The sequence below is a fragment of the Ramularia collo-cygni genome (genome assembly GCF_900074925.1).
Source record: "Ramularia collo-cygni strain URUG2 genome assembly, contig: RCC_scaffold02, whole genome shotgun sequence".
NCBI classification, from domain to species: domain Eukaryota; kingdom Fungi; phylum Ascomycota; class Dothideomycetes; order Mycosphaerellales; family Mycosphaerellaceae; genus Ramularia; species Ramularia collo-cygni.
In genome coordinates, this window is record NW_019716256.1 from 1,224,169 (window position 1) to 1,249,901 (window position 25,733).

At 52.3% G+C, this 25,733-nt stretch overlaps 12 protein-coding genes; 6 read left to right on the forward strand and 6 right to left on the reverse strand.

Annotated features, from left to right (window-relative positions):
• Positions 1-239: 239 nt before the first annotated feature.
• On the reverse strand, positions 240-992 carry RCC_02025 (uncharacterized protein; the record flags this gene model as incomplete). XM_023767308.1 has 2 exons in its annotated part: positions 240-621; positions 673-992. 2 exons carry the CDS (start codon positions 990-992, stop codon positions 240-242), a joined length of 702 nt encoding a protein of 233 aa, XP_023623076.1.
• A 983-nt stretch (positions 993-1,975) lies between these two features.
• On the forward strand, positions 1,976-3,777 carry RCC_02026 (uncharacterized protein; the record flags this gene model as incomplete). XM_023767309.1 has 2 exons in its annotated part: positions 1,976-2,017; positions 2,071-3,777. 2 exons carry the CDS (start codon positions 1,976-1,978, stop codon positions 3,775-3,777), a joined length of 1,749 nt encoding a protein of 582 aa, XP_023623077.1.
• An 862-nt stretch (positions 3,778-4,639) lies between these two features.
• Positions 4,640-8,101, reverse strand: RCC_02027 (related to ROG1 Protein with putative serine active lipase domain; the record flags this gene model as incomplete). The annotated part of the gene is made up of 1 exon (XM_023767310.1): positions 4,640-8,101. One exon carries the CDS (start codon positions 8,099-8,101, stop codon positions 4,640-4,642), a length of 3,462 nt encoding a protein of 1,153 aa, XP_023623078.1.
• Positions 8,102-8,730: 629 nt separating this feature from the next.
• Positions 8,731-12,535, reverse strand: RCC_02028 (related to sterol glucosyltransferase; the record flags this gene model as incomplete). XM_023767311.1 has 2 exons in its annotated part: positions 8,731-11,996; positions 12,049-12,535. 2 exons carry the CDS (start codon positions 12,533-12,535, stop codon positions 8,731-8,733), a joined length of 3,753 nt encoding a protein of 1,250 aa, XP_023623079.1.
• A 1,098-nt stretch (positions 12,536-13,633) lies between these two features.
• On the forward strand, positions 13,634-14,195 carry RCC_02029 (related to RNA binding protein; the record flags this gene model as incomplete). XM_023767312.1 has 3 exons in its annotated part: positions 13,634-13,794; positions 13,947-14,070; positions 14,139-14,195. 3 exons carry the CDS (start codon positions 13,634-13,636, stop codon positions 14,193-14,195), a joined length of 342 nt encoding a protein of 113 aa, XP_023623080.1.
• Positions 14,196-14,918: 723 nt separating this feature from the next.
• RCC_02030 (uncharacterized protein) lies at positions 14,919-16,587 on the forward strand (the record flags this gene model as incomplete). XM_023767313.1 has 2 exons in its annotated part: positions 14,919-15,722; positions 15,778-16,587. 2 exons carry the CDS (start codon positions 14,919-14,921, stop codon positions 16,585-16,587), a joined length of 1,614 nt encoding a protein of 537 aa, XP_023623081.1.
• Positions 16,588-17,237: 650 nt separating this feature from the next.
• RCC_02031 (related to NADH-dehydrogenase (ubiquinone)) lies at positions 17,238-18,518 on the reverse strand (the record flags this gene model as incomplete). The annotated part of the gene is made up of 1 exon (XM_023767314.1): positions 17,238-18,518. The coding sequence occupies one exon, from the start codon at positions 18,516-18,518 to the stop codon at positions 17,238-17,240; it is 1,281 nt and encodes a 426-aa protein (XP_023623082.1).
• Positions 18,519-19,092: 574 nt separating this feature from the next.
• RCC_02032 (uncharacterized protein) lies at positions 19,093-19,956 on the reverse strand (the record flags this gene model as incomplete). The annotated part of the gene is made up of 1 exon (XM_023767315.1): positions 19,093-19,956. One exon carries the CDS (start codon positions 19,954-19,956, stop codon positions 19,093-19,095), a length of 864 nt encoding a protein of 287 aa, XP_023623083.1.
• Positions 19,957-20,423: 467 nt separating this feature from the next.
• RCC_02033 (uncharacterized protein) lies at positions 20,424-20,988 on the forward strand (the record flags this gene model as incomplete). XM_023767316.1 has 3 exons in its annotated part: positions 20,424-20,461; positions 20,513-20,618; positions 20,671-20,988. The coding sequence occupies 3 exons, from the start codon at positions 20,424-20,426 to the stop codon at positions 20,986-20,988; spliced, it is 462 nt and encodes a 153-aa protein (XP_023623084.1).
• A 276-nt stretch (positions 20,989-21,264) lies between these two features.
• RCC_02034 (uncharacterized protein) lies at positions 21,265-21,780 on the forward strand (the record flags this gene model as incomplete). XM_023767317.1 has 2 exons in its annotated part: positions 21,265-21,447; positions 21,496-21,780. The coding sequence occupies 2 exons, from the start codon at positions 21,265-21,267 to the stop codon at positions 21,778-21,780; spliced, it is 468 nt and encodes a 155-aa protein (XP_023623085.1).
• Positions 21,781-22,977: 1,197 nt separating this feature from the next.
• On the reverse strand, positions 22,978-25,113 carry RCC_02035 (related to BPL1-biotin holocarboxylase synthetase; the record flags this gene model as incomplete). XM_023767318.1 has 2 exons in its annotated part: positions 22,978-24,391; positions 24,443-25,113. The coding sequence occupies 2 exons, from the start codon at positions 25,111-25,113 to the stop codon at positions 22,978-22,980; spliced, it is 2,085 nt and encodes a 694-aa protein (XP_023623086.1).
• A 101-nt stretch (positions 25,114-25,214) lies between these two features.
• RCC_02036 (uncharacterized protein) lies at positions 25,215-25,681 on the forward strand (the record flags this gene model as incomplete). XM_023767319.1 has 4 exons in its annotated part: positions 25,215-25,297; positions 25,365-25,396; positions 25,455-25,519; positions 25,610-25,681. The coding sequence occupies 4 exons, from the start codon at positions 25,215-25,217 to the stop codon at positions 25,679-25,681; spliced, it is 252 nt and encodes an 83-aa protein (XP_023623087.1).
• Positions 25,682-25,733: the final 52 nt, after the last annotated feature.

A 25,733-nucleotide genomic window follows, 5' to 3' on the forward strand; every position in this document is an offset into this window, starting at 1 on the left:
TCAAGACTGCAACATTATTCAAGCACATGCAAACAATGTATGTTTTGTGAGGGAAGGATGAGATAGCAGTGGCCCTTCCTTCCAACTCTGTCGAAATTGCAGTTCCTGATCTCTCCATACTATCCTCAGAGCATCGTCCTGTTGTGCTCTTCGATCCATGTCTGTTGATACAATAAACACATCCCAAACGCCTCGCTGGTAGATCAAGCRTCTTCAAACATTGCGTTCCCATGTCCCTCTCACACGGCAATCCCCGGCGAACTCCCCATCGTCATCATCGTATTACCCTCCCTCTCTCCGCGACTACTTCCCCTCTCACTTCCCACCCGGCTGCTTTCCACAACGCTCTTATCCTCGACACTTCCTTCATTACTCTTTCCCTCCTTGGGCGGTGCCTTCCAACTAGCCAGATCCCAAATCGTGCCCGTGAAGCTCTTGAGTGTCAACCCCTTCCTCTCCCACTTCCGACATGGCTTGCCTGTGCGATCCAGCGCGCGCAGGCCGGCATTGATGGCGCCTGTGTTGGCTTTGGGACCGAGACGGTGAGCAGGGATGGCGGCACCGTTGGGCCGAGAAGCAGCGGTTGTGGATGAAGTTGTATGGTCGATTGTACCATCCGCTCTGCTGAAAGCATTAGTATGAAACATTATCGACAGGGAGGGGTGAACATACAGTCTCGGCTTCTTCTTAGGCCCTGGACGGGCGCGCTCGCGCATCATCGTGTTGGGATTGATGGAGGGAGGTGCTCGTTTCCGTCTTCGGTCGACTTTTGGTGCTGCTGTTGCTGCGGCATCTTGACTAGGTACAGGAGTCGCATTCGCTTCTGACTTGGTCTCTGCTGATGACGGGGATGGCTGTTGAGTTGGTGGCTGGACCACTTCTTCCTTGGTGGTGACGGGTGGTGTGGATTGGAAGCGTGACAGGAGGGAGGAAGGCAATGAGAGGGTCACCATGCGACTCTTCTTCCCCTTGATGGTCGGCGTCGGCGACATTGTCTTGTGATGGATAATGTAGGAGGAGTTGTGTCGATGGATTTGTCCGTCCGGCAGAGAAAATCGCGCCCGGTGTCGATTTCGTGTCGGTCAATCCGTCCAATCGCGCGTCTGTTTCTGGTGGTGGTGTTGAACGCTTTTCTTCTCATCCGCCGTCGTGATGATGGTGGTGTTGCGATATAGAGCGGTGATGGTGTGAAGGCTCGTGGAAGGGTTGATGGAAAGAGAATTGCCCCGAGTTGGGGGCATGCTGAATTGGCTCATCACGACCGGCTTGACCAACAAAGGCGGCGGCTTGTTCCAACCGCATGCTTTTGCGAGATGACCTCAAACTCCCGTGCGTGGGTGAGAAAGGGCGCCCGTGCTTCCATCGTCCGGAATCTCGACAGATGTATGAGAGAGACACGACTTTTGGCTATTGGATGTATATACACCCTCTACGAGACATATATACTGCTCATAACACTTGTATATAGACTGTGTGATATTCTACATAGGAGAGCCACTTTCACAACCCTCCATGGCACCTTCATCGCCGCAAACCGTGAGCATCTGCTTCCTTTGATCGCAAACTTCTGTCACAAGCTCTAATCACGCTAACCGCTTTCGGCTCCATCCTCATCGCCGACAACGTGGAAGGTGGTCCATGGTATGCAGCAAAAACATCCAGTTTATTTGTATCGTCAGCAGCAATGCACCCATGCATCAAACCTTGCATCGTTGTATTGAAGTAATCAGGAGTGCATAAGGAGTAGATGGCGCTGATGAGTGGGTAGATACCTACCTTACTCAGTGATTCCCATCATCAGCCGAGGAATCCGCCTTTCCCTCTTCTCCCGCCACATGTCACCAATCATCCTTTGCCCCAAGCAGCTGAGCGAAAAGGTACCATGATCAGCTAACACCATCAGACGGGGAACATGATCTCATACCGGCCCATTCTTGGCAGATTCCCCTCGATGCCCRTGAGCCATCAGAACAACATGGATCGCTTGCCAGACGAGCTTGTAATTCGTATCTTCAACGTACGCCCGGCATTGTTGACATTCGCCATTCCATCCGTGCTGATGACCCTCAGTTCCTCGATGTGGCAGATATCGTCAACATCCAACTCGTCTCCTCCCGCTATTTAGCTCTCGGCCGTGATGACACCGTCTGGAAAGAGGAATGTTTCTCCCATTCCCGATCCGAAGCCCGAAGACGTCGACAGCATCTCTTGGAAATTCAAGATGCAAGACTGGCCGAGTTACGGTTCGCCGTGACTGCTCTTCCTGGTGTCGAGAGCATGCAGGCGGCGAGAGTGACGGAAAGCGTGCAGAGAAGCCGGGCATTGGTCAACTGGGACCCCGGATATCCCACCGAGAAGCTGGACTTTTACCAAGAGTACATGTCAAGACACGCTCCCGTTCAAATCGGCTGGTTGAATCTACCCAATGGAGGGGCGCGAGAAGCAACAGGAGTGGGAATCTTACACTCATCCACTGCCCGACACGCTGTCGCTCCCCTCGATGATGGCAGTATTTGTATCTGGGACGTCTCCGCTCGGACGACATCATCACCCGGCGGCGGCGGCGGACTGCTCGGTCAGAGTGCTCCGGGTCTGCTTTCCGCTCTACCAGGCAAGGAAAGCCGGGCAATCATGACGGAAACCGGAGCGGTGGAATGCGTGTCCATCGACAGCAGCAGTCGGAAAGGCTACTTTGCAGTCCTCGACCAACTCCACGAGATCAATCTCGATACGCTCCAACTACTCTCTTCCAAGAAGTATCCTTGGCCCATCACGGCGCTGTCATCGTCTGACCCTCAAAATCCCTTGGCAATTGGAACCAACAATACCATCCATCTCTACGATCCTCGAGATCCAATCTTCGCCTCATCAAACACATCTACAGGCGAACTCATCGGAGGTTCTCCCTACTCCCACGCAATCTTGCCCCAACCCGGCCCTCTCTCAATCCTCAACACCCTCGACGGAGACTCGCTCTATGTAGCTGGGCGCTTCACCTCCATCCTCCACTTCTCCCGCAGATTCTTCCCCCGACTCCTCGGAACAACCTTCAGCGGCGCCCGTATCGCCGCTCTCGCTCTCTTCCCACATCCCTTCATCCCACGAGAACTCGATCTCGTCCGCAACCCCGCCCTCACCATTTCAGAATACACGACCGCGAAGTCTCTCCCCGGTAGCACACTTCTCGCAGCAGCAGAATACAAAGGTAAAGGAAGTCTCGAACTCTACTCTCTCTCCACCGGCAACAAATTCTACCATAACCGACAGACGGCCTCGGCGTCCAAGCTTCTGTCGATAGCAAACCATGGAGGAAAAATCGTCATTTCCGATGGCGATGGGAATCTCCGCTGGTTTGAACGAGATGGATCGTCCCACATCCGGACCTTTAACATTCAAGACTCCACCCCCAAACCCTCCGCCTCCGCTCCGACAGGAGGCGGGATATGGCATAACGACAACAACATCCCAGGCCAAGGAGACATTGTCCAGAAAATACTACCGCTCCCGCATTCCTCCTCTCCTTCGGTGGACGAAAGACCGGATATCGGTACCGACAATCTCCTTCTCTGGACAGGAGATGGCAGGCTCGGCATTCTGGGTTTCGGACACAGGGATCCTTTGGGTGAGAACCGAGGAATTGTGGAGGGAGAGGTGAAGAGTACGGCTCAGAAAGCCAAAGAGGACGCCGAGAGGAGTTATGAAGGGGCTATGAGAAGGGCGCTGGAGAGGAACGCTGATGAGGTGCGCTTTGTGAGGGGTTTGGGGATGGGGTATTAGATTACCTTAGACTCGTATCTCTCTTGAAGCATAGGAGGTAGCTCGCTACCGCCTCCCTTCCAATTTGCCCTCGAGAGTGGAGAGCTAGTTGTAAAGTCTTCCTGGTAGTCCCATGAGGGGTTTGGTAGTAATAGTCGGACGGCAAAGCCGCATTAAGAGAGAGAGGGGTAAGTGGCATAGACACGATGTCCAGAAGGCTGAATGTATGACAGGAATAACCCACTCGCTGTAGTGCTATTGCGATCAGAACTCCTTACTGTCCGGACAACGTATCCTCTCCAATTCATCATCTTGAGACCGATCCGTGTAATTTGCCTCTTAGAAAATCCTCAAGTAAAGCAGGTGCTTGGAGCAAGTGTGACGTAGAGTCTGCGTAGTAATTCAAATCGTTCCTTCCTGCTTTCGGCATCCCATACCTAGCACATACCTTGCTCGGAATTACTTGCCACTTCGGAATGTGGATATAATGCTTCTCTCCTTGCTCGCATCGCGGATAATTCACACTTGTCCGTGCACTCTCTGCACAAGATCGGTGGACGCACGTCGATGGTGACGGTGCAGAGATTTGAGGTTCTTCGTATATTGATTAACTTGCATCGTAAATGGATGTTGTCGGCKGCGCTCTTTTGAGCGGTGGTGGATGGTGGAGGAAAAGGGGGAAAGGCTATTTTCCTCTTTCGAGTCAACCTTGAAAATGGCAGTACCACCCTGGCGTCATCCGAGAGCATCTCTCGTCTCCGCAGGATATTACAAGCGCTCACAGGCCTATTGAAAAACGATAGCAGCTGCAATAACTCAAATGTCTCTCTGTTGCCTCGATTATAAAGGGTATCTATCGAACACGTACCAAAAATCTCCGCCATCAWTCAGGTCCCTCATCATTCTTCTTTGGCGCAGACTTACTCAAGCTCGAACTGGGGGCATCTTCCAACGTCAATCCCAATCCCTTCGATGCAACTGAGCTCCCAGGACTGGTAGGAAGCATACTCTCAGGCTCCTCCACGATCCTCTGGGCAATCACAGGCTCCTCAACCTCTGCACTGTCGAATGTAGATTTGACGACCTGTTTCGAAGCCTTTGGGCCCTTGGAGCTTGGACTTGTAGGCGCCAGGCCTCGGTGTCCCTCTGTATATCCACCTCCACTGCTAACCTTCTTCTTTGCCTGCGGTGATGCAGGTGGCGTAGAGTCGCCCCTTTTTGGCAGCGCGTAGTTGGGGTTGATGATTCTAGCAACGAGATTCCTCTCATCCACTGCATCGCTGTCTTCGCCGTCACTGCCCTCGAAGAAGGAGTCGTCCCAGACAGCACTCTCCCTCCGATCAGGAGTGGTCACGGAAGAGAGGCCTCTGGAGCTCGCGCTTTGATCTGCTCCCTCCCTGACAACGTCGAGATCCGCCAACTCGTCTCTCGCTTCTCTTGTTTCGCTGTTCGTTCGCGGAGGAACGACCATGTCTGTCTGTTCTTTGACCCGCTCTCCGTCCTTTGGAACAGGCGCATCCATAGGTTTTGCCCGCTCGCGAGCAGGCTCCTCTTCATCTCGTGTTCTTGCGGCATGCGTGTCTGCGAAATGTGTATCACATAGGTGCTTTACCACGGGCCACCCGTATGCATTGGCAAACATTCTCCGTACAATCATGTTGTTGTGGGCATCTGGTTCTAACCGAACCAAGACTTTCCTCCAACTGAGATCACGGTGATAGGCGCGTGCGATCTTCTCTTCTACCTTCATGCCGCTGGAATCATTGGACGAAGTTGCAGTGTCCACACTACGGACAGAGTCGGTTGAGGAGGTCGTTGGGCGCTGGTTGGAGTTTACATTTAACTTGCTGGTGGAGCGTCTTATGGGCGGGCGCGGGATGTCTTCGGGGTGGTAGACACGGTCGTGGAATATGGTTCGCGCGCGTGTGCTAGGGTCTGTAATCCACTGTTTGCTGGGGAGAGGTGGATGAAGGATGTCCCCAGCTGACTCAAAGATGGAAGTTTTGGGTGGTGCCTGCACTTCGCCCGTTCCGGAGTTGTAGATACTATCTCCTCRCGTCGCGCCCGTGCGATGAGACTTTGTGGAATGATGAGACTGGACGTGAGGGAGCTGTGGGCGCATCGTTGGGTTCGATGTCGTACCGCCTTGCTGCCCTTCGGGGACATCTTCGGTGCTTGTGTTTTCGGATTGATAGACTGTCTGACCACGCCGCAGAGCTTTACTGGTCTTCTTTGACGTCTGCGGAGGACTGGGTCGGAAGAAACCAATGAAAGTATCGAGCATGCCCTTCTCCTGCTGTGGTTGTGGGGAACCAGATTTACTGGCAGTGCTTCCTTGCTGAGATGATGCTGCATCGTCGTAGCTGACACGAYTCGTGGAGAGTTTGTTATCAWCGGCGGTCTCGTTGTCTCCAGGCAATGGTACTGCATCGCCCTGTCCATGTTTAGTCTGATCGTTCCCATCGTCCTCTGACTCCCACTGCTGCTGCTCTGCGCGAACCTTGGTCGAAGCGTTCGCACCTGTGAGCTCTGCCCAACCCCATTCCGCAACAGTGCCGATCAAGCCGTTTTCTCTCCGCGCTTTATCGACCTTGCCTAGGCCTCTCCAGTCGAGGAACAGGAGACAGCTTGTTCGCAATGGCACGATTCCGTCGTTGACGACATTCGAGTAGAGGGTACGGTTACGGAACAGCTTCAAGACTTGATGCGCTGGGCCGGTTGGGAGGACCCTCAATAATGGCTTTGCGCTGGGATCTTCCTGCTTATTGCCATCCTGATCTTTCTGCACGGTAGAAGCGCCAAAGCCGTTCATCATTACATTCCAGCCTTTGCTGGCAAGCGTAGGAGGTCGCCACGTCAAGCCAAGATCCTGTCCAGTCCGACCGACCAAACCGAAGTCTAGAGCAAACTTGACATACATAGGATTCTCATTGCTGAGTCCAAGCATGGGTGATGCCATACAGACGAAATTGATAGGCTGAATCTGATGAAAGAAGGTTGGGCTGTGTTTATGGATGTATGCAATCGCATATGTCTGGATCAATCCACCAAGACTGTGGCCAATGAATGATATGCTGGTGAACTTGTAAGGAAGCTTGTCCGGATCCAAGGACTGTTGCTTTGGCGGACTGTGCACACTGCTCCCTTGATGCACTGGCTTTCCATTTCGCTTAGCCTTGTCAGTATCGCTGCTGAAGGTGTCGGTGACCTTCCGCGTGAGCGACTTCTTGACAGGAAGAAATGGCTGATCCGGATATGTGAAGCGCAGGATGTACTTAGCAAGCCTTTTGCCCAAATACTGGATGCCATTCTCTGTGCGGACAGCGTTTCCGGAGAAGCCACGCACAATGGTCTCTTCCTCATCGTCAGATTCGTCTGCGTCGTTGTTGAGTTCCTCCTGTCCGCCGGAAACCTGCGCGGTTGACGTTTCCTTGGAGTCAACCTTTTCGTCTCCTTTACTCTTTTCGCGATATGCCTGCCTTCGCTTTCGTGCGTCTAAACGAGCCTGCGCCACGGTTGCATCAATGCTTTCCTTCAAAAAGAGCATATCAGCACCAAGATTGCTGTGTAGACCGTGCGTGACGATGACCAGGTGCACATTTCTCCTCTTCTTAGGCTTCTTGTCTTCTGATTCTTGAGCATCGCACTTCTTCTCATCTTCCCATTGCGGCAAAGTTGGCTTGTTCCACAGTGTCTCGGTATCTTCCACAACCAGCCTCACAGCTTTAGAGTAGACCCCCTGCGTCTGAACATGCCCTTTCCTCTGTGCCTCTTTGCGATCTTTCTCCGACTGCAGATCCTTGACCTGTCCTGGCCCGCCTTGACCGTGACCCGCGACTGCCGCAAAGCCCAACTCCAAGCTCCTCTCGTCCCGTCCTACGAGCACTTCAAAGTTGACCGAGGCAGAATTGGAGAACAGGATCTGAGACGCAATTTCGATGATCCACGTCACACTTCCTCTGGTTTCGTTGTCAGGGTTCTGACCAGGGTGCATACTCTTCCTCCGACCCAAGTCGGCTCCGGTCTCTCTGATGTTGTCCGGCACAAGCAGTTTGGAGGACCAGCTGCCACCAGCCTTGACCATGGGCTCATACTCCGGTGTGCCATCTCGTTTCGGATTCTCAACCTTCTGATGAGGGTTAAAGGTCGCTGGATATGCCGAGACGTGAAGGGTATACGGGCCATGAACCCAGGCGGCGCGGAGGGGAATCGCCGAGGTATTCTTGACTCTGAGATGGAGATGTGACRGCGTGGGGAGGATGCGATCACTGCTTGGCGTGTAGGTGAGTGTGTAGCGGACCACCTCTCCGATTTTGACCGCACCGCTTTGGTGGATGAGCAGCATGGTGGCTCGTCCCGAGGTTGTTGTCGCTGTCGCTTTCTTCACAACGCAAGAAGCGCTTTATTTCCTTGATCAACAGGCTGGCATGAAAGAGGAGTCGATGTTCAGGATTTCTATCATGGTGATCCGAGGGTACGACGACAGTGAGGTACGGACTCTGGCGGCACACAGCACAACATCTCACAACCCCGTATGGACATGACATGCACACGAGACGACGAAGTTACTAGCGTGCTGCAACTAGGTTCAAGCTCTGCACGTGGCTTGACATCACCGTCAATCACATCACTACTCCGWTCTCTTCTGCACACCCATCACGTTATCGCTGCCTCCTCGGACTGTTTCCAGGCCGTATGGAGCATTCTATAATCTATGCTACGACGGTAATCTGATCATGTTGATGAAAGTGAGCCTATGCTACTGCTTCCGGCGCATGGCGAACACTCCCAAGTGATCCCGGCGGTACGATATGCACGTTTAAGCAATTCCCGGTAACGGGAGCGAGAGTGAGTCCGAGCCCGAGATATACAGGTTCACGTGAAAATCATGAGATGGTTTGCGTTGGTGCTGTGAATAGTGAATTAATCCTGGCAAAGCTGATTTTCTAGCTTAATGTCGCGAGAAAGCGCCTCCTACTTCGCGCCAGAGTTATCCTGCATCGAAATCTTCAACGCTTGTTGCAACTCCTCATCATCGTCCTCGTCAGCTGGCGGCGCTCTTCCAGCACTAACCTTTTGCCTACTCGCCTGCTCCAAAAGACTCTGTTTCTTAACATACTCCATCACGATTTCCTCTTCGGTCTTCTCCTGCTGTGTCTTCTCCCCAGCGCCCTGTTGACTTTCAAACTCCTCCTGCGTTGTACCCGCAAGATGACCAGGATCATAAGCAGGAGGCTGATCTGGCTGATCGGGTAGCGTCTGTAGAGACATTGGGGGGCTGTTTTCAACCTCGCTAGCATCATCCCAACCTCGTTGCTCCCGCAGACTATGCGCGAGGGCACGCTCGAGCTCGGAATCGTAAAGCTTCCTCTCGTGTTCATGACGTTCGGCATCGGCAGCACTCTGCTCCATGGCCTGCTTCATCTCGGGATCGTCCATGTGATCTCCACGAGCTGCCCGGTTCCGCTGCACTTCAGCCATGCTTGCGATGATGGCTTGCTCTACCTCTGCGTCCCTTGCRGCATCTCCCTCAGATGTTTGTTGCACAGACTGCCTGATGGCTTCATTAATCGCCAGTTGATCYGCGGTCTCAGCGTCAAGGGAGATGTGAACTTGCCCAGGCGTCGTGTTCTGGGGACGTCCTGCAACATCCACAGTGACACCGGAAGCGCCACCTTTGATAGGAGCCTTCTCATCTCTCGCCTTCCTCGAGCCTAGCCACGCTTCCTTCTTCCGCATCTGCTCTGCGAGAATCTCCCTGACCATCTCATCTGGATTGCGCTTCTTCTTCATATTGTTCTGCAGCACAGTCCACCGCATAATGATATCTTGGCGCTCCTCCAGACTGGACTTTTGATACTCGTCAAATCCCTGGGCTGTTCGCGCAGATATGATGTAGTTTTGCACCGTCGACCCGAATTGCTTCTGGATTTCCTTGTATACTCCTTGCATGGTGTATCCTGGAATACCATAAATGGCCGCACCAGGCTTGAGAACGACCCCTCCGATACCCTTGCCGATTCCTTTGAAGAAACCTGCAGCTCCCTCCTTCTGCGCTCCCTTCATGGGTTGTGTGACAAGACCTGAGATTCCGTCGTACATACCAAAGCCAAACTCTTTGGTAGCCGCCTTGATACCAGRTCTGAGGTCAGTCACCTTCTCTCCCTTGCGCACGGTGTCGTCGCCATAGAGCTTCGGGGCGTTGTGGAAGCCTTTTGCGAGGCCAAGTGTAAAGTCCATCGGTGACTTTAGTCCAGCACCGATGATTCGACTAACACCCTGAGAAGTGTCTGACGCTGTTTCAAACATCTGCTTCCCGTTGAAGGWGCCCTTCTTGGATGGTGGCTGGCTTCCGCCCTGGCTAGTAGAGGGCGAGCTCTCGGACTTTGGGGAGAGTGGCCCAGCATTGAGTTTGGAGAGCGAATCCTGCAGATTAAAGGTTGATCCCGTTCGGCTCGATGCAGGCGACGCGGTCTTGTCGCCGCCTGGCAATGTCGCATCGCTCATTGTACGAGGGGTCATCGATGGAGATTCACCTTCTGACAGCCCTGTGCTGCGAGATTTCAAGGAACCTCCAGAGGCGTCTTTGTTCGCAGCCTTCTTCGCTTTTGAGGCCTTCTGAGCATCCGGGTGAATTTTCAGCGCCTTCAGCGTCGGTACAGGAAGATCTGCAACACTCAACATCATGCCGCTCATGGTTCCTACCAACGCAGATGCACCGCCAGTGATTGGATCCCAAGGGCCATCATCGACTTCGTAATCTCTGGGGCGGAAAAGCTTGAGCGTGTTGAAATCGAGTAGTCCTTCTTGAGATAGAGTGCATGCTGCCATGGCACTGAGTCGGGCTTGAGTGCGCTTGATCGTCCAGACAGCTGGTCGTGAAGGCGCAAGAGAACATCTCATTTTGTCCACATCAAGGAATTGATGGAAACTTTGCGCGCCGAGATCGCTTCCTCGCTCAGTTGCAATGCTTGCAGCCATCTCAGCAGCTTGCTCAAGAGTTTTTGGCTCCAGACATTTTTTGATGCCCTCAGCAAGATTCTCGGCCGTCAACTCTTTGTTCGGGATAGGGTCAGGACCGGCTCCGGCTCTGGCGACCATGGCACCCCAAAAGGGTTGATCGCYAAAGAACGGCACGACGAGAGTCGGTCTACCGGCTGTTATACCAGCTGCAGTTGTGCCTGCGCCCCCGTGGTGGACGACGCAGGAAACGTGCTTGAACAGCCAGTCATGAGGAACATTTCCAAGCATGAAGACGTCTTCGGGCTTCCCAAGCTCATCGGCTCCAACACCGCCCCATCCTTTGGAAACAAGAGCTCGCTGTCCGCTCTGCTTCACCGCATCGAATATGAGCTTAGTCATTGCGGTGGGATCGTCCAGCACAATAGACCCAAATCCAATATAGACCGGGGGCGGGCCGGCGTCCAAAAATGCCTTCAAATCAGGTTCAGGAGTGTAATTTGATGCCAGATCCAGGAAGAAGAATCCAGATATGTTGATGTTTGCACCCCAATCATTGGGCTTCGAAATGAGTGCCGGTGACCAGCAGTAAGTGTGCGGAATCTTGCATCGCTGCAGCATTCCAGGACCTCCGGTCAGACTGATCTGCTCCAGCCCAAGACTTCTCTGGCGCCATCGATTGATGATGTCTCCGAGACCTTGCCAGGTGAGCATGTCAATCAGTACATAGGATATGTAGTTGGTTAGATTGGCATCCGCATTCGATGATTGGATGTTGGCCAGAGGGTGAGGAAATGCTTGTGTGGGTGAGTAAGGCATGGTGAACATGATGTGCAAAGGAATGCCCAGCTTTTCCGCGCAATGGATATGGGCAAAGCTGGGAGGGTTTGCGATGATGCAGTCYGCAACGAATGGCTTGTGGAGGTGGTCTCGCTGTCCAGGACCCTGGGTCGTCCAGTCTTCGATGCTCGTGTCAGTTGCAGCCATACCCGTACCATTTCCAGTCTCGAAACACGATCGCCAGCAGCCCTGAAGGTATTCGTTGACTTCCTTCCGCCGTGAGCCTACATCACCAGCTCGGAGAGCATCGAATCCTGGCATCAGTCCTGGATTTTTTACCATGAAAGCCATCAAAGCTTGTGGATCTCCTCCAATGTTAAAGAACTCCAGTCCATTCTCCGTGACGAATTCGTTAAAGTTGGGATGTGTTGCCAGTCTGACGCGATGGCCGTAGGTATCTTTCAACACCTTTCCGAGAGCTACAAAGGGCTGCACGTCACCTGCATCGGGTGTTAGCCCGACGATGCCACTTGAGGAATAACTGCACGATACCTCTCGATCCAACGACCTGGATGACAACGTTCATCGGAGGTGGTGGAGCCACACCCTCTTCACCACCCAGCGATGGCGGGATGTACGCAGGCGGTGGCGGTCCATCATACGCTGCTGCTTCTTGCAATTGCTTCAGGCTAGGCACCAGCAACTGTGATAGACGCTGCGTGCTCTGGTCGATTCGAATGTTGACTCGTCCATCATCTCCAACGCTGGCYGATGTACCAAATCCATCTTGTTCCTGGCGTAGTTCTCCATATGCCTCTCCATACGGCGGTGGAGGTATATCCTCCTCTGTCTGTGTGGTATTTGTGGGCTGCAGTTGAGGTAAGCTCACATCCTCTCCCATGTGCCGTCTCTCTGCTTCGCTCGTTCCGCTGGTGTCGTGTTCCCCTGCCACTGCCGCCTGTGCTTGATCAAGCATTACCTGCGGGACTGGGAGTTGTGATTGTCCTCCGCCTTCCACTGGCCGCTTCTGGTCCGACATGGTGTGCGATTATGGAGTTGGGAGGCTGGAAGGAAGCTCTACGAAGGTGATGGAGCAAGCGAAGAGAGTGATTTGGTCTGGAGAAGAAGAAATGGCCTACCAGATGGTATTTGGAAAGCTCGCCGAGAGCTGCTTGTACTACGCGTGTTGATCGTGTTTGAAGATGCGAGGGCGCGAAAGCAAGATTGAAGCAGAGCTATGCGGGGTACGTCATGAATCGAGACTCAGCCACGAAGGCCCACCACGAGCAAGCAATACACGTGCTTGGGGGAATGTCACAAGAAGTGGTAGAATTACAGGGTCTATGACTGAAGAATGTTGCTCTTGAAGTTCCATGTTGTGGCTATAGTCGTGTACAGAGCAGAACGGTGAGGAACCAAGGACCCCTTGGGATTCACACTGCTGTTCACGCGCACTTTCAAAATGGTTAGAATTTGAGACAACCACGCAACCAGTGCCATCTGCCGTTAATTATTGTGACAGATATACAGCAGTCCGTAATCTCCAACGGATGAATGTATACACAGCCCTCACAGGCATGCCATTATATCCGAATGAGCAAAAGATACTACCCCAACCCTAACCCTACGTCCAGAGCTACGAGGCCGTCTGTGCGAGCGAGGTGATCTGTGTGTAGCAGCGTGGGTCTACGAGGAGTGGGGCATTGATCTCTGTCATTTTCTTTGTACTGCGCTCAGTGTATATCATTGCTGAGAGATGCTCCCTCAAATGACAGCCTCCATCACAGAAGAATGAAGAACGAAGAAGCTTCTTCCACTGGCATGTGAACTGCTCGATCTTTCGTGGTTCCTGGTTCGCAACCAAAAGGAGAAAAGTATCAATGGTGATCGACAAGTGCCCGTGGCCGGGGCGCGTGAAACACAAACCCTGCAGGTGACGTCGGCCAGTGAGATCATCATGGCGAGCTTGGAGCTCACGCGACAGCTTCATTAACGTCAAACGGGCAGCTTCCGTGTTCTCTTTATCATCAAGCCCAACAGCAATCATCTCTGACAAACCACTCATACCACTCCAAACATACCATCCAAAGCCCATTGAACACCCACGCATCCTCCTACCGAAACCAACCAGATCAAGATGCGCGGAAACGACTCCCAAGTCAAGGTCCACTACAAGGGCAGCAGCGACGACTTCATCGTCTTTGTCGATTCGGCCAAGGCTGTTCAGGACTGGAAGGGTGATAGCACTATTCCATTGGCGCAGGTGGTCAGTGGCTGGAATGTCTACGTGACTGGCGGGTGAGTCCAATGCCTACGTTCCTACCAATTGGAGAGTCGTCTCTCAGCTTTGTGGTGTGCGAGCACATGTCTGGAGAGGTCCTTGAAGGCCCCAGAAGACGCCAACCTGTAGAGACCGCGAAGAACAATTACTGATACAAATGCTCTGATAGACACGGCAACCAGGGCATTCTTGGCGCGGCTTCCAAGGGCGCCCTCGAGAGCGAGTTTGGTTCAAGCAAAGACGACGATGTTGTAAAGCAGATACTTGAGAAGGGCAACATTGTTGAGAGTGCAGTGAGTTACAACATCCATACACATGTGTCTGGTGAGGAGGAAGTCGACTGATCATTATTTTTCATAAGAACTCCGGCCGCGACGGCGTCAAAAACATATCCCAGGGAGGCTCTGTTGCTCACTAGATGAAGCGCGATGGAGTGGACGAGTACGACGGGAAGAAGAGCTCATGGAGGCTTCATGGAGGACGTGCATTTACGATCAGATATGAGGAAATGAAGCAATACCATCATGAGTCGTCAGAAGCTGCCATTGTCTTTGTGGTGACAGTGATATCCCTCGCGGTAAGTCGACCATTTATTAGAAAGAATAACTTGCTTCACTTGACGAACAGGTCTCGACGGGTTCGATTCCCTCCGCGAAGTTCGGCATGACGCTGCTTCTGAGTAGGAATGCCATGGTACCTAGGTAGTAGGAATGTCCATGGTACCTACCAGGAGGATGTACCACGTCGCGAGCAATCATTGACGTTTAGATGCCAACGTCAAATCAATTTGTCGAGTCGTCTCCTCGAGTCTCCAAGTAAGATCTCGCAGGTAAAGAAGTGTTTGCTGCGTTTGTCTCGAGCCTGTCCGCTGTCTCAAATCTGGTTTGCGCTCTTCTACTTCCCACCTTCTTCCACCTTCCAGCTTCACCGCGACAGCACCACAACAGCACAATCATCAGCGCAACATCGGGCCCGACACCGACATTGCGCTTCTCCCACCACCTTTCATCATCACCGCGCTTCCTCCACAAGCCATCTCTGCGCTTCCATCTCCAACTACAAAGCCGGCTCGTCCGCGCGTCAGTCAGGTAAGACAGAAACTTCACCCCCCAGGGCATCCACCACCGCAGCACAGCAGAAGATGGCAGGCGCCTTGAATCAGCGCGACATCTCGCGCAAGGGACTCCTCATCGTCTTCGCTTTCGTCTTCCGCAACGTCGGTCACGAAATTCCCGCAGAGCTTGTGGGTCAGGTATTCGAGTATCTTCACCCGCCCAAGGTCAATCAGTGGACCGCGTCAGTTCCCAGCACATACCAGACTTCCCACCCGGCCCTGCAGCCGCCAAAGAATGGCCGATGCATGATCGAGGAGATTCCCACCGAGATGCGACGCAAGCTGCTCGGCTACTTCCTCCCCGACAAGGATGTCATCATCCGTCCTCTCTGCAAGCAGCATGCGCCGTGGAAGAGCCCGACGCGCAAGCCGCAGCACAACACGGTGAGCGATCTCATGCTATTGAGCAAGAGATTCATGGAGGATGTCACTGCCTGCGTCTACAGCGAGCGCTTCTTCGGCATTCATGTCCATGAGGGCATCTCCTCCGGCGGCATCGAGTTCCTCGACACCGGTCGGCAGCCACTTCACTACAAGGCGAGCATCTTCGACGACCGCTTCGAGCGCTTCAATGATGGTGAGTTCGGGTTCAACCGGCTGAAGAAGATCGAAATCACCATTCACCCGTCGATTGAGCATGGACACCACAACGCCATGACGACCTACTACATCAATCACGCTCTCGTGCGCATGCTTGAGCGCAGCGGCGAGAAGGATCGCATTGTCTCCCTCACCATCAACTTCGCAGAGTCGGCCCCTGGACGCGCACACGCCGGCCGCACTCGCCGGCAGATTTTGCGCGGCGAGCACGCTTGGTGGAACCACGACTTGGTGAGTCCAAAGCAACTTCATGTGATCAGTATTGGCCGACTGACATCATGTCTAGAATGAACCTCGCTCGACCAGCATCCATGGCATCACTGACGTCGAGCTTGCTCTGCGTCCATTTGCCATGCTTACCACCGTCCACGATGTGCGTATTTACCTTCCTACCAAAGTCAAGAAGCACGCCAAGACGGTCTCCTTCACGAGTGCGTTAGAGCATAGCATGAAGAGCAACACCGCTTTTGGTACACTTGGTCCGAACGACGAGCTGGAGCGCCAGGCTGAAGCGATGAGAGATGAGATTGAGTCGTACATCGTCCGCAATAGATACGGCATGGGGTACGACCACAAGGAGGCCAAAGTCTCAAGACTGACGGATCAAGAGTGTAACGAGGTGGATGCAGATTTTGATGATGATGTCATCTGCAAGGGATCGAAGGATTGGGAGGGCGACGATGAGGTGGAGCCTACAGCCTTTACGGGCCCCGGCCGTACTCTCGGAGGGAGCAACAGGGCCATGGCCACGAACACGGTCACCATCAACACGATGCAGTTTTCAAACAAGAAAGTCGATGGTACTGTCAGCCGCCGTATTGCTTCCGTGGACGATAACGTCCAGGGCGACTCTACTCCAGCACCAAAGCGATCCATTCGCGCAGGCGTGTCTTCTCTCGGCGTCGACAGCCTTGGGATTACCGACGATGAGGAGAGCGCGAGCAAGACCCTCAAGCGCGATTCCGAGGATTCCCCTGGCGGTGTGCGTGTGCAGCCTGGAGGAGACGGTGGATGCAGCGGAGATGACTCTCTTGACCTCGCCGCTCTCCATCGCGACCGCGAGGTGCGCAGAGCACGTGCTAGCAAGTGGGACTAGCGTTCCCTACTATTTGCGGTGGTTGAACGTTTCCTGTCTCTCTTGAGTTGAGGTCAAGTTGGGAGAAAATCGGGACCGACATGATATCGCCAACAATGGGGAGAACGGGGATCAATGTGGCTTTGGGAACTCCTGAAACGCACGCCTGATCCTCTAGCAACGCTCGAAGAAATATGGGAATGATTGAGAAGGTTGGGATTTCGTATGCTGCTATACGGTGGTGGGTTGTTCAAAACGCTGCTGCGAACAAGTATGTACAACACTCCTCTTTCACGTTGCTCCTTTTCACATCCTTCTCGTTTGCATTTCTTTCGCTCCATCCCTCGTGTGCGGCTTTCCTCCGCAGAGACTGTGTTGCAYCACAAGGTCGAATTATACTGTCAAGAAAGGTTGGGACTCTGCAAAAGGCGGATCTGCTGAACACTATCGCCAGCAAGTGATCATGGTCGACCTGCCGGTAAGACACCTTGGCAAAATCGTCACTTCGAAGCTCACTCCTCCGCCTTGAAGTATATCGGAAAAGTCATCGCAAGCTACTAGCGACCAGTCAACTGTTGCATGTCGTTGAGAGACATAAGCTGCTTTCGAAGAGGCTCCTGGACAAGTCGCCTCTCGATATACACCATCGTGTCATACACCACTGCCTTTCTTCACCATTTCCTCGCAATATCCCTACCCCCAACCACATTGAATACCCAGCTGATTCCAATCATCAGCGTACGCCTCCAACTTCTAGGCCAATGCCAGATGCTACCACTTCTCCACGCTAGCCACGCAGATTGTCCAGTCCACTCCTCCTGACCGCCAATGATTCCGTCCTGGCCTCCAAGATATGCCAGATTTGCCTTTTGTCTGTATTCAAAAGGCTTCACAGGCTGGCCGTCTTGGTTCAACTGTTTCGCCAAATACTCGGCTTTTTGAACAGCCACCTCCGCAAGCATTGGCAGGGAGTACCCTTCGATATCCGCAGAGTCACCCATCGCATAGACGTCCTCGATGATCTGATCATCGCTTCCCAGGACTTCCAGCCTACGATTCGTGAGTACTCTCGGCAACTTATCGCTCTTCTTCACATCCAGACTTTCAACCAGAGGATTCGCGCCATTTCCGGTAGCCCACAACAACATTCCACATTTGATCTCTCCCAATTCTTTTGTGTGCATCGCCCCAGGCTCAACTTTCTCAATATGACTCTCTGTCTGAATTTTGATCCCACGCTTCTCCAGTTTCTCCAGGGCATATTCTCCCAATCTCTCATCAAAACTCGACAGAATCGTTGGCGCAACGTCATGGATTTCAATACTGAACTTCCCGTCCAGATGTTCATACAGGAATCGCATATCTTCATGCCAGAGATCGTATAACTCCGCTGCTGCTTCGATCCCGATGGGTCCGCCACCTACAATGATGATTCGGAGAATGTCCCGCAATTGCTTATCGCTCAAGCCTGGGATGGATGCTGCATCTAGCATTTCCAAGATCCGCTGTTGAATCTTTCGAGCATCGTCCGTTGTTCGAAGGAAGTTGGCATGCTCCATTGCACCAGGCGTCCCGAACGTTTGATTGATACATCCTGGACAAATGACGAGTTTATCATATCGAATCTCAAATCGCTCCGCTTTGCTGAAATCATTCCCGGCGAGGTTCGCTAGAGCGGGTTTGCAGTACACGAGTTTCTTCTCGAAATCGACACTCTCAACTGTGGCTTTGTGGTATTGGAGCTCTGGGAGGCGGTTTCTTCGGCGAACAGGCTCTTCTGCAAGTCGAAAGTCGAAGTGCCCGGCGGCGGCGCTGGCTAAAAGAGGTGTGTACTGTACCGTCCTAAGCGGAGCGATGACTTTGACGTTATATTTGGACATAAGAAGGCCGTGGGCCAATGTGAATCCTGCCCAGCCGTTGCCTATGATGGCTATAGTTGGTTTGTTTGCCATTTTTGCTGGATCTGGTGCTGTCGAATCCATGGACTCGAATGAGAAGAATTGCAGGAGATGTCTTCGGAAGGGATACGTTCGTTGTATGGCTTGGTTTGGAGATGCTCAAGATAGAGATTTGATCCCTAGATTGCTTTTGCGAGATGCGAGATTGTGGGATTTATTTTTTTGATGAAGATAAGGTAACGTTCAAGATCATGATGTCACCAACTCCGGTTGGCTTGTGGACATGGATGGCGCTTGGATAGCGGAAAGGAGATTACTTTCAACATCATCCTTCTTGCGATCAAAAATACGCGTCTAAAATTCCTCGTGCCAGCGTTGAGGATGGTTGATGATGAAGTCTGAGCATGAGCATGGATTGTGCCAGCTCGGAATGTCTTACCAGGGCAGCGTTTCCCGAAGAGGAATGCGAGACTAGGATCGTAGCCAATCAACTTGGCGGACTCAACAGGGTGTGCAGGCATGCATTAATCGTCCGGTGAGTAACGTACGAGCGATAGCCGGTGTACCACCTGATGTCAATGACGGCGCTTCAAGCTCCCTCAGGTGGAATTGCTGGGGAGATACATCTTTACTCAAAGGTAGTTACAAACATGTCGTTGCATAGTGGTGGCTGCAAGTCATGCATGGCGAAGATCAGTCCTACATCGATCATAGGGACCCTCTCGCGATCTTGGAGACGGCCTCCTTCGACCACAGCCTGAGCACAGTCGATGATTCCACTTGCATCAAGCAATCCTAGCAGTTCCGGTCGTTTTGCAAGCTCTCCAGTCACGTCAAAGGCCAAGTTGATAGGGCCCCCGTAGTGGGAGACTGCCGCTTGCAAATGTCCCAACAAGTCAGGAGCCGAAGCATCGATTGCGTACTTCGCTCCTTGATCTACAGCTCGGCCGCAGAAGGGTCGTACAGCCTTTTGAAAGTCTTCGGGAGGTGATGCATCTTCCGCTCGGCAGGTCACGAGAAGTATAGTAGACGGTAGAGATATACGGAGGAGCTGCAGGAGTGCATTGCCGAGTGCAGTCTCGCCTCCCAGGATTAAGACCGTGTTAACGTCACCAACGTCGTCGTCTGGCTCCAGACTGGTGAGTGAGATGCCAAGTTCGTGATGTAGAATGCTCAGGCCGGCARTGAAGGGGTAGATCATCGCGGCGGCATTTTCAAAGCTCAGATGAGGGGGCATTGGGCATATATCGGAGACATGAACGGTGGCCTGGCCGGCGGAGGTCTGCTGCGGTTCTCGCATGTAAACCAGAACGTTCTTGTTTGCACCATATTCCTCTCCAGCCCCTCCAGCAAGACCATCGACGATACCAACTGCTGCGACGAGTGTTGAAGAAGATTGATTAGTATGTCGGAGATGAGCTGCGGCCTTGAGATTCACAACTACCTCGTCGTGGCCTACAGTGGTGGTATTGCTTGGTGTTGAGGTAGCCATTGACTTGATCTGCTCGGCCACTGACAGTCGAGAGTGATGAGTGAGATTGTCCAAACGTGCACAAGCGGAAGTCGCGTCATGGCATATATATAGCGCTAGCTTTAGGCAGCAGGATCAATGTAAGCTTCAGCTCGACCGCATTTACCGCACGCTCGGGTTTTCATCAAAAGACTTTTGAAAACCGAATCACTGGCTGAATCAATCTTCTGTATGATGCTAACTGATGTCTGAAGATGATCATAGAGCATCGGAGGAACGTGATCAGCGTATAGGAAGGACTGGAGTCTTCGATGACAGAAATCCGCAAACGCCGGCAGTCTCAAGAAGCCTCCTTCCTTGCCTTGGAGGTTTGGCGTCACGTCACGGAAGTCACCAGTCGTAGATTTGCTTGCTACCAGTTATACTTCAACGCCCTCATAGATGCAACCGACAGATGTGACAACACAGCCGACTATCACAGCCTCACGATGTCTTCACCAGATCCCTCGCCAAGTGAGAAATTGACGTATGTTTTGCGCAACATTTGAAATAAGCATCCACCGCTAACATCACACAGTAGCGATGTCTTCCAGATGATGCAAAGGATCACCGATACACAYGACTTGAGTCTGGCAATGCAGGCCACGGTGCACTTGGAGACTGCCAGCAGAGCTCTTTCTAAGGTCTGCGGTCTGATGGGAATGCGTAAAACTCTCATGCTGACACAATCTGCAGGCATTTGTTGACGAGAAAATGCGGATTGCGTGTTGCCATGCCGCAGAAGCTCTGACACACCGCGCCAAAGAGCTGCTTCTAGAGGCTCAAGAGGCAGCATCCCACGATCAAGAGGCACGTTCGGGCGCTGAGGCTCTGACCCTTGTGGTTCTTCCAGGGATCACAGCTGCTATTGATGCCATCAAGAGCTTTGCCGAAAGTCGCAACAATTGGGAGCATATTCGCCAGCAGCTACGAGGGGTTGCAGACATCGCCCAAGATGCTGACACACCCGAAATCGACATTTGGGAAGTGCTAGGCTATCAAGAGGATCATTGATCTAGTACTTTACTTTGCGTCTCAAGGGCTTTGGAAGACCGGTTTGTAGAAGGCCTGGTTTGCGCTTTCGAAGCAAGAACGATAGCTTGCCTACTTCTAGACGTTAACCGTCCATCGTGGGTCTCAAACGAGCCTTTCATTCACTTGATCTCATTCAAGTCTTGTATGTCCTGTAGCAAACGAAAGTAGCGATGCTGTTTGCTCCGTTCAATACTTCAGCTCTGCCGTATCTGCCCTGTGGATGAGAGATCGGAGAATCACGCCGTGAAACGAACGATGACCACACCTCAAACAGCAGGCACCGAAAAACTTGAATGTTTCCGCCGTGGATCTCCGATTAGGATAGAATACAGCGAAGACGAGATCGCCCGCTTACTGGAAACTGCCGACATCCTCAGTATGGATATGGCGGAAAACTTGCTGATGACATCGGAGAATGCAAGACGCCTGGTGTCAAGAGTGAGCGGCTCGTTACGCAACAATGGTTCATGCTGATAAGGTACATAGGCCTTCGAAAGCGGCGACGAGGATGGAAAACTGTGCCGCAAAGCCTCTACGTGTATATCCCATATCGAGCGACTCCTCCAAAAGACTCAGGATGCTCCCTTCCAGAAAATGGAGAGAGAAGATGCTCGGAGCGAGCGGCATCATGCCGAGACTATTGCGAGGGCATCGATGGTGGATGTCACTCGTGCTGTTGAGGTTATCAGGAAGTTTGCTCAAGGCAGGGTATTGTGGAAGAACATGAACAAAGAGCCGCAGGCCATCATGGGAGCTAGCAGGCAAAATTGAGGCGCTGGCCTGATCTCTTGTATGATAAGACACAATATACGATCTCCCAATGAAGAGTATCAAGACAAAAACCGGAACAGTGGTCGGATCCGAGCAGAGCATTGTCTGAAGGATAGCAGGGTCATTCAAGAGTCATTTGCATTCGCCAATGGTGCCGAACACTCTCGATATGGTTGACACTCTTGGAGCGCTCCATGAATACATTGCATACCTCGAGCTGCTAGAATCACCTTCACCGGTGACACCCATCGGGTACCCGCTCGTGACTTCCGAATCCGATGTCTCTTGCCATTGAAGTTGTTCTTGCTCTGTTGCCTTCCTTCCACGCTGCGGAGTCTACTCAATCTCAGCTTGTTGTCATCTCTACTTCTTTCACTTCATCCAACAACCACATTACTCCATACTCCATCCATTCCAGCAACTATCACCTTCCACTGCAGCATCCGTCGAGCTCGCAAAAGCCCAAGCAAACAACGTCCGAACCAAATATGTCTCCTTCCGCTATCGCTATGGGAAACGCGGAACCTCCACGGGTCGAAAATACGCCTCACCAGATGTCCGAGACTGAGGACGTCCACGACACCAACACTTCCAGTGATGCAAAATTGCAATACATAATAAAGACGACCCGGGACTACATCAACGCCCTGGAGTCTACCCTCGAGGTATTTGTACATCGACGGCTGTTAAATTTCTTGTACTCATTCATTCTGTAGGTATTTGAGGGCAGGGAGAATTCTTGCGCGTTTACCGAGGTGCGAAACGCACTGACATCTGAATGCCGCCGCAAGCTATCCAACATGTCAGATGTCCCGTGGGATGAACCCATTGGGGGACTCTTTCAAGGTGTTCAAAGTGCCCAGTCACTCCCTCTTTGTTGTCGAACTCCCCAGTTTGTCAAGGAAGAACACTTGATATTCATCAAGCGTTGCAAAGCCATTACCCGGAAGATGGAGATGGAGATGGAGATGACGTTGAAGAAAAGGAGGGCCAGAAGAGAGACGATGCTCTCAAAAGAGAGATGGCGGACATCCGTCGGAAATCGATGGGAAAGCATAACTAGAAGAGCAGCAGAATGGAAGTCAAGTTGGTAAAGGAAGAGCAACAGATCCATCTTTGAGATTAGCACATCCATTGGAAGTCGAAGTAGACTGGGGGAAGGCGTCGTTAGCCAACACAGTTGATTATCCTCTCGTCTCAGGCCTTCCTCTTGACCAAGCCCTTGAAGAAGTCAAAGCTATTGGAATCGCTCTGCAATTCCCATCGTCTCCCAGTAGGCCGATCCTCAAATCCCAGCTCTTCAGCAACCAACAGTCCCCAATCACTTGTGATGCCCCTGATCTTCGCCCTCGCACCGCCCTCGACCTCCAGCGTGACAATCTGACCAGAATGTAGCCAAGTAGCATAGTACATGTCTTCAAATCTCTTATCCCAGCCCGTACGACAGAATCTTGCATACAACGCCTCGAACTCCACGAGAATGCTCGCCAGTAACTTTTCCAAAGTCGGAGGTTGGAGGTGAGCCTTTTGAGCGAGATGCTGAAGGGAGGTGGTAGGTGCAGCGTTCAAGACGTTGAGTCCAATTCCTACGATCAGTGTGTAGTCGCCACCACTATAAGAAGAATTGACCAATACGCCGCTGATCTTCACGTATCTCTCCTCTTCACCTGGCTTTGTAGTGGGATCCAAAGCGTAGACATCATTGGGCCACTTAAGTTTGATGGGAAGTTTACTGTAGCCTTTATCGTAGTTTTGGATTCCGGCTACAATAGCTAGTGCCGCGAGATATTGAACGAAGACCACAGGCGCGGAGTTCGATAGGGATAAGCTGTGCTTGAGGATGGTGCTGAAGACTAGACTTCCAGGTGGTGCGATCCAGACATTTGTTCCGCGACCACGGCCGACGAGCTGAGTTGTTGCCGTGGCGGTTGTGCCTATTGGGAGGTGGGAAAGCCAGGTGGGATTTTTGTCGAGGATCGATTGTGTGCTTGTTATGACTTCCCCGTAGAGGAGAACGCGGCCGTAATCGCCTGAGATTTCGGGGTGGAGAGATTGATAGTGTTTGAGGTTGGCGTAGAATGCGTGGTGGTTGAAATGAGGTGTTGATTTGGGATCCGGGAGGGAGGTCGTATGAGGGAGGATGCGCTTGATGACGGCGTTATAGTCGAGGATTCTATCCGGTTCGCTGGAATCAGTTTCTGTTTTGGGACTCTGTGCTGAGGGAGCAGAAGAGACAGCGTTCTTGATAGGATTGGGGATAACGTCGGTAATGGCTTGGGTGATACCAGCCATACTCCACTCATTCGTCTTCTCCAGACGAAAGGTGTCTTGCTCGCCTTTGATGCAACTTTCGCCATCTTCATTGATGATGATGCCCGCCTCTTGCCACGATTGTAAAAGTTCAGCAACTTCGCCATTGAGTGCAGATGAGAGATGCAAACGAGAGAGTGACGGTACCGATTGATTGTCCTGACTAACTGTCAGGCCTAGTTTTGTTAAGCATGCTTTCATGAAATCGGTTCTCTTCGTATCATCAGCAAGGAGGGCATCCACGATGTCGCCGTAGTGAGGATTGGATGGCTCGTCACGGTTGAGGTTGATACCGGCGAATCTGCGTACAGTCAGCTTTGGAAGCGATGATGAATGTATTGGAATCACGCACTCGGGATGTGGTCCCGTAAGAATTGCAGCACCATCTCCTACCTTGCAATACACCACTGCAGCTTTACCCTTCCCTGCATCGACGGCAAGATCATCACCAAAGCTTGCCAGGACTTCCACACCTTCATACTTGTCCGCATCCACGAACGCACCTCCACCATTATAGTATGAGTTGAAGTCCTGACATTGAATCACATCGCCCAACGCTTGCTGGGCCACTTTCAAGTCAACGACTCTTGCGCCAGCCTCACTAGCGTAGACGAAGCCTGGAAATGCCAGACCTCTAACAACACCAGGAAAGAACGCCAATTCTCTCTCACCCACAACCTCCATGCCCTTCTTTCCGACCTCAAATTCACACTTGGAACTCCCGTAATATCCGCCGGCGMAAAGTCCAAGATATTTGCCACCCATGGAGACATACTGACGGATCCTGCGGTTCCCTTCGCCGTTCAACGTGCGACAGTATCCCATATCAGCACCGCCAGGCATGACCAGCATAGCACAAGAAGCCGGCCAGGGTTCCTTCAATATTTGATCGGAAGTTACGGTAAGAACGGCGTAGTGCGGTCCAAGAAGACGACGAAGTGACCAGGTGGCATGACGGACCGAAGAAAGAGATGCACCTGCTCCAGAATAGACCAGGATATTGATGCGTTTTGTAGGAGGCATGATGTATTTGTGAGGGTCACGTGGGGTTGATAATCTTTTCGAGTGGCGTGCAGGTTGAAACTCTTTCCTTCAATATTTCATCAAATTCTGCCGGTTTCGAGATGGCAAACGAGGAAGCGAAGAAAGAAGTTGTCGAGCAGGCTCCGGTTGTTGAAGAAGAGGACGATGATGAGCCGGATGAGTGGTGCGTCCCGTCTTCGCAAGCTATGATCCCAGTCTGCGCTTCCCGGGCTAATTCAATGGTTGCGTAGGGACAAGAGAATCTTTAGCACTGGCTGTGCAGGTACGATGGCCTCCCGCAATGTTCCCGCGAGTGTCAATAATAGGCTGAACCTGTCCAGAGGAGAACACGGCGCTGAATGACTGCTTTCGCGAGAAGCTAGACTGGCGGGCCTGCAAGGAACAGGTGAGTTCTAGACGATGCACCTACCCTTTGCACTCAGATTTTAGTGATGAGTCTTCAAGCCATGGATACTGACTTTTGACGATCTTGCAGATGGATCTGTTCAAGCAGTGCTGGAAGCAGCGGGGAAATGATCAAAGGACAGAGTCCAAGGACGCCGAGTGAGGGATCGGATGATCTCAAGATGTTTCTGATTTCGAGTAGATGTATGTCTAGA